The 6,739-nt window shown below is 40.1% G+C and overlaps 1 protein-coding gene across 1 annotated transcript in view; it reads right to left on the reverse strand.

The window, feature by feature from the left end:
- Nucleotides 1-394: 394 nt before the first annotated feature.
- Nucleotides 395-6,739, reverse strand: part of slmo (PRELI domain containing slowmo) — a 24,631-nt gene continuing 18,286 nt past the window's right edge. The window contains exons 4-5 of the mRNA XM_018451409.1: nt 1,416-1,589; nt 395-988 (exon numbers count right to left, since the gene is read on the reverse strand). Coding sequence (XP_018306911.1) covers nt 926-988; nt 1,416-1,589 — 237 coding nt within the window. The 3' untranslated portion in view covers nt 395-925. The remainder of the gene's footprint in view (nt 989-1,415; nt 1,590-6,739) is intronic.

Genomic DNA, 6,739 nt, shown 5'->3' on the forward strand with positions numbered 1-6,739 from the left:
GTGATTCCGGAACGCGATGTAAGTTGCCTCCTCGCCGCGATCAGAGCTTTGACTGAAGAGGAATGAGAGTCCGGCGAACATAGTTCCGAGGAACATAGTTTCGCGAAGGTCTGTGTCTGCATTGTTCGTCTTCGCCCAGTCAATGGGACTGTTCGTGTGTTGAGCTTATAGGTTTCCTAGGACGTACAACTCGCACCACCGAACAAAAATTTAATTTGCGATACTAAATGATATGTAATAAATAGTAGGCGATAGAGTATATAGAAGAAAAGGGGGAATAAACGAGAAACAATTTATGAATGTTGTACAGAAATTATGTCTAATACTAATTTAAAAAATTTTCATACGATTAAACTAAATATAAATTACATACAATATTGACATATCCGTCCGATAAATACTATTAATTTTGAATTTCCTAAACTGTGATGAATATTCACATATTTTAAATTGTCTAAGTGTAAGTAAATTCATACGAACACACATTACGGGTCAGTAATCTGCTGACAGATGTATATACGGATCGAAACATTGGAATTATTGCCATCCAATCGCCATGTCAACCATTGTACTTGTTCGTTTTAATTAAATCTATGTATTTTCGTATTTCTATATCAGTCGTTATCTCACCCGTCCGTGGACAGATCCTCGCAAGTCTGGACCCAAGTGTACTGTTGCGGAGGCAATCGCTCTTCAAAGAGAACGTTCATGCAAACCGGTTAGTAACAAGTTTCGCAAAATTCAGTTAGGCGATCTACATGGCTCGCGGCGAATCATCTGCTCGTTTCTAACGAAGCCCGGGACGTTAATGTTCTTCTGATCCGCGTAATCGTTCGATCTAGAAGTTGCCGCTCCCTATCGACGCCGGCGCTCGTGTTGTGCTGATAGCGGCAGTTTAGAAGTTTCGCGACGGCGGCCGGGCCTTTCAGGCAAACTCCTTCATCTCGGATTCGAGCTTGTTGATCACCCATTGCAACCCTTGTCGACCCTTAAACGAAAATAAAATATTACTTTCTTACGCGAAGAAGCGCGTGATGCTATTGCAGCCGGTGTCATTCATAAATTTTTATAAAATGCGCAAATATATCACCGTTTTATGAAACATTTTTTATGAAACATGACAAATCTTCGATACCGTTCGCCGAATTGAAAAAAAGCGTCATTAGCATGCATAGAAAAATTTCTCAGACAGAAGTCTGCATGTTTCCCAAGAGATACTTTGTGCATCTCTCTGTTTATTCGATCGTAGAAAAACATTCGTTTCCTAAACGTTAGAATACGTCATGATTCATATTGTCGGAATTGTAAATAAAAATAATTTTACAAATAATAATTTATAACAATATTCGACCTCGTCAAATTTTTAGTAAGTTGCATATGCAAGAGAAATATCTTAATAATAAGAGATCATTTACTTTGCTCGCGTTGAAGGAGATTTTTGAAGCTAAGAGATCCTCCATGTAGTTGGTCAGTGGTACCCCTCGGACGGTGACCACCGCTTCTTGTGTGAGTAACGTCTTGGTGGGATCATCCGGATGGGGCGTATATCTGACAGCTTCGTCTACAGCGATATAATTACCGAAGGTTAACTGCAAAAAACAAGAATAATTTATCTGATCAATGCGAACCGTGGTACATTCTATATAATAGTCAAGTAAAAATGACTCTCGGTATTTTTATTCTTTGAATGAACAGAGCTGATTCGCATCAAATATTACGCGTATTATGCAGATTACATAGACTTTGATAAGACGCGCGGCTTGCGTTATCAAATCTATCATACCGTAAGAAATACATCGTCTAATACATTCACGTCACAGTGTACTCGTATCAGAAATTTCAGTCGTTTGTATCGATCACGGTGTGCAACTTGGGAAGTTAGCAACCCTCGGGGTAGATGGGCAGTCGAAATTATCGAGATGGAACGTTACGAAAGTGACGTAGACACCCTTGAATAATCAATGCCATTAAACAAACAAACGAATCGGCCGTAACTCTCCCATCACGGAGAAAAAAAAACATCCAGCGCGCGCTTCCACTTCCGTGCCTTTCATTACGCTACATTTTTCCCTCGCTTTTTTCCGTTCTATTTCGGATGCATTATTCGATGTGAATATTTCTGAGCTACTTTTACTATTATTTTTTTAAATCTCTCTTTTTAAATAATTTGTACGCGATATTTATACGTAGCGAGCGTCCAAACTAATTTTTCGATTATATGATACCCATTATATGATACAGGTTCTATATATATAACAAGATTGTATCGATAAAATTATTTTTCTATTTTCTCCAATGTAGTTTTCTTCTGAATTATAAATATCATTTCGTCCTATTTGATATTCGGAACTCATGAACATCGAAAACTCAAATACGCTCTGTTTATACTGTACGATCCGAAGGCAGTATTGGCACAACATTTTACGATATCGAGCTGCGGCGAAAACTAAACCGAGTTTGCGAAAGGACCGCGACTATATAATGCAACCCCACGTCGAATGACCGCAATATTGTATACATATATCGCAATCTCACATCAATGCGCCGTAGTGCGGACGTGTTAGGAACCGAACATGTAGCTACGCAGATCCAATGTATACGGTATGCCGCGACTAATCGAATACATAGAGAAACGTGGGATATAACAAAACCGGAGAGTAGCACGCGTTGGAAGACCATCTCGAATTCATTACAGTGCGCCAGTGCGTAAACACGCGACGCGAAAGCGACAAACAGCACTCCGCGGAGCGATGTGCGGTGTGCTTTTGTTGCAGCGCGGCATACCGTTGGTACGAAGCACCGTTAGAGTGCAGCGTGCGTCGCGTTGTCGCGTTGTCGCGGATTTGTTTCCTGCCGCGAGAGAAACAATCACCCAATGCTGCTTGCACGACGATGGCGAAAGGGGGGGGAGGGGTTGGAAGAGCGCGAGAGGATTGAAAACTAGCGCGGCGACTGAGCGCCTCGAGCCAGTTACCCCAAGGCCTAAAGTTTAATCTGTGTCGCTGTCATAGAATTTGTACTAGCTGAAACGTATTTGCTGTTGGTACCGTATAGCCTTCGCCACTGTAAATTTGCGGCTGGGAAAATCGTGGTTTCGATCTCTTGTATCCACGACGCGGGTGTACCTTTAGGCGCTGTTCAATTGGAAAATCGTATAGCCGGACCGTTATTTATCATTTTTGCATTATAACAATCTAATCCCCTAAAGCCGCATCTTAGTACACAGAAAGCTAAATGAAACATACACGAGCAAGTTGCGCTAATGAAAATTCATTTAGGGAATTTCTCCTTCGACATAGTTTTAATTAGTAAAGTTTGAATCAACACTTCTCTGGTTTACTACAGGAAAATGAATATGTACGTTATGCATCAAATTAGTCAAAATCAAGAGATATAAAAAAAATAATCATAATTTTCCGTCAGGATAAAAACGATTCTAAAATGATTCTAGAATGGGCCCTAACATCTGCGCGTGGTCTCACAACATGTGAACAAGAGGTCAGCAGAGATACACGTTATTATGAGCTTCGGATGAGCGCCATAGTGGCATAGCACGCCGTGGGGTGGAACAATTGAATCGCAGGGGCGCAATACGTTTCACGAGGAAATTAACGCCCGCGGCATATTGTGGGTCCGCGACTATTCCAGATATAGAGTGGTGCGGTGTTGTACTCTATGGACTCTGCCATATTGGCAATCAGTGAAGCCGACTGTGTTACACCGCGGTCAACTCGCCGTTCAACTTCGCTTCGCCGGCACGGCGATTTCCAAAGCCGTGACCCACGGACGTGAAGGAAGAAACGAAAAATTAACATTACGCCCGCGAGCTGCTGCGTTTCATGGAGTTCACGGTCGGCGAGTCAAAAACAAAGACGTCGATTAAATCCGAAGGAAATGAAATTCGCTGGTATATAGACGCTGCGTGTGCTACACTGCTACCATCCATGTGCCATATCACTGCAGTAAAATTCACGGAATTACATCGACGACGGAAGTCGATCCTGAATGTGGTGTAAGCCTGAATTTCGTAACGATCCTGCCATATCGCGTTGCGATCTTGGTATAGAAAATTATTACTCGCAGGAAATGTAGTAATGCTTTAGTTTCGATATGTTAAGAGACTTTTTGTATTTGTGATACAATAAATGTAGAATATTTAGATTATGTATCACGTATTATGATACGTAAATATTGTACGTTTAAAAAAACATTAAAATATATGAAGAATACAACAAAACGTAGTAATTATCAGCGGAAAAAGAGAAGGATATTAAATTTCACCATTTAGTAATATATTTCTTAAGAATTTCGAATATATATTTCAAGTATAACTATGTTATACAGATCATGGAACACGAAGAAAAGCGAGACTCGTAGCAATTGAAGAGCTGTTACTAAAGTACACGACTGGTTATTTAAATAAGATACTGTTATTGCAGCTCTCGCTGCACCGCACCGCAACGGCAAGCTCGCCAATACGAAATACTAGTATTGTTGTTGCCAGTATTGTACTGTGTCCTTAATTTTCTCTCACGAAAAGGACATTTCATTCGCGCGGAGTACATTCTACTATATTTCCCTAATGACATTCAATTTAAATATTTCGCTATAATATTTCAATATAATTATTTCAATAACTTAAACGAAACTGTATTCCGAAAGCCACATAATTAATCATCGCTCTCTGAAAACAACATGCTTGTTATTAGTTAGATACTGGAGGAAATGCTCCTCCAAGCGTCTAAAGCTGCAAAGATATCATCTTGCTTTTTTGGAAACTGTCTGATAATATTCAATAGGACTTACTGCTGCACAGAGAATTTATGCACGAAAGAAGGATGAGCGTTTTAACGGCGAGAAAAAGATAAATGGAAAGAAGTGTAATTGGCGAGACGAGAGATTCCATTGTCATGTCTGTGACGGGATGTATACTCTTGTTGGAGTAAATTTTTTAACCGCGGCGCGAAAAACGCTTCGCTTAATACAAGATAGAATTACGGCAATCCGCAGCATTATATCAAAGAGCAGTCGCTTCTCTCTTTCTTTCGGCTCCTGTTCCAATTCAGCCTCTTTCATACGAACGGTAACTAACTGCACGAAACAGAAATCCCTGTAGCTTTTGATTTTCGAAATGTCCCGGCGAGTGACGTATGTAAATAGTTTTTTGCGCGGATTGAAAATTGTAAGCCTTTAAGCACGCATTTACATGCCATAGCTGCGAGAATTTTTTCACGAATATAAACGGATAATAAAGTAACGGATGATTGAAACGCACGTTGTAAATATATATGTTTTATTCGCCGATTCGTCATGAATTTTTTTTTTACGCGGATTATCACTTTTCGTAAAAATTCCTGTGTCAGATGTTAATAACGGTCGTGCTACACTGCGAACGCGAAATCCGACAATCGTATTTAATCCCAAGCGGATCTCCACGGAAACAACCGTGTTTCTCAGTGCTGATATAAATTCTTTACACGATGAATATTCAACGAAGTTTGTTCACAGTTCGCGCAACGTCCTTTGAACAACAGTCTAGTCTCTTTCGTCATCAGGTGCCATCAACGTCTTAGGGTTGCAAACGAAGAGAAAAAAAAGTGTTATACGCCGCAAAAAGGTGCATCGACGTAGAATGGACGAGATTTAATCGTATCAAGCCAACGATCGATCGTCCCCGTCAGCTGCGAATCTGTCGTTGACGCCGAAAGTAATTAATTTCGGCCTCTTTTTCCGGCACGACCGCGAAGAGCAGTGGTGCATCGTCGTATTGACGAATGCAAGCGACGTTACGCGATGCCGCGGGTGCATCGGCTAATTGAAAATTTTTCTCGTCAGTCGCGCGTCGAAACCGATGTTTGCCAATCGCTCGGCCTCTCTGTGCCAAAACCCCCTCGTTTGCTTTCCATTTATCGGTGGACGTTGCAACGTGGCCGCGCCCGATGACGAGGTATCTCGGACGATTTCTGAATAGCTACTTCGAAAGCGTCGCATCAATTTGCGACGGCACTAGCGAAATGAGCATTTCATATTGTACGAATACAGTATATAAATTGAATTACAACAATACAGGAATGAGAACAGGAATATCGTAAAATAAATAGAGACTCAGTTTTCATTTTAAAACTAACGACCTACGTCTTTTTTAAATAATCTAGGTATATAAATCGAAACACCTTACCACATCTATTCTATATTAGCGCGCGCGCGTTCAAAGAAACATTATTTTTTACACCGAAAGAATGATTTTGCTAAAGTAAAATTTAGTTAGATACAGATCTGCAAATAATTTTGGAATATCAAAACTTAAACATTGATAACAAAAACATTCTAATAAACAGTTTAAGCGCGTTTTACATACCTTATTACTTTAAAGGTCCAAATAAAATTATTTTTAGATCTGTAGCTAAATTTTTATATATACTTCAACAAAAAATAAATAATAGGTATATAAATATAGATAGTAAAGGAGAGTAAACTAATCTTTCACGTCGAAATATCATCGATGTATACATAACGTACATATCTACTATATTTTCTCGCAGAAGACAGAGACATGTTGACTTAAACTTTCCTAATTAAAACCTTGTTTAAAAGAGAGGTTCCCTGATCGTTAATAGGCACAGCATGCTCTCTACTCTTCCCGATCAAATTCCTGTGATTCCGTTTTACCCTTTGGTATTAGCAACGGAGAATGGAAGACTGTAGAGAGTAGGGAAAGCCGTTGTGTGGGGTGGCGGCT

This window comes from Mycetomoellerius zeteki, unplaced genomic scaffold (assembly GCF_001594055.1).
Source record: "Mycetomoellerius zeteki isolate Tzet28-1 unplaced genomic scaffold, Tzet1.0 scaffold310, whole genome shotgun sequence".
Lineage (NCBI taxonomy): Eukaryota > Metazoa > Arthropoda > Insecta > Hymenoptera > Formicidae > Mycetomoellerius > Mycetomoellerius zeteki.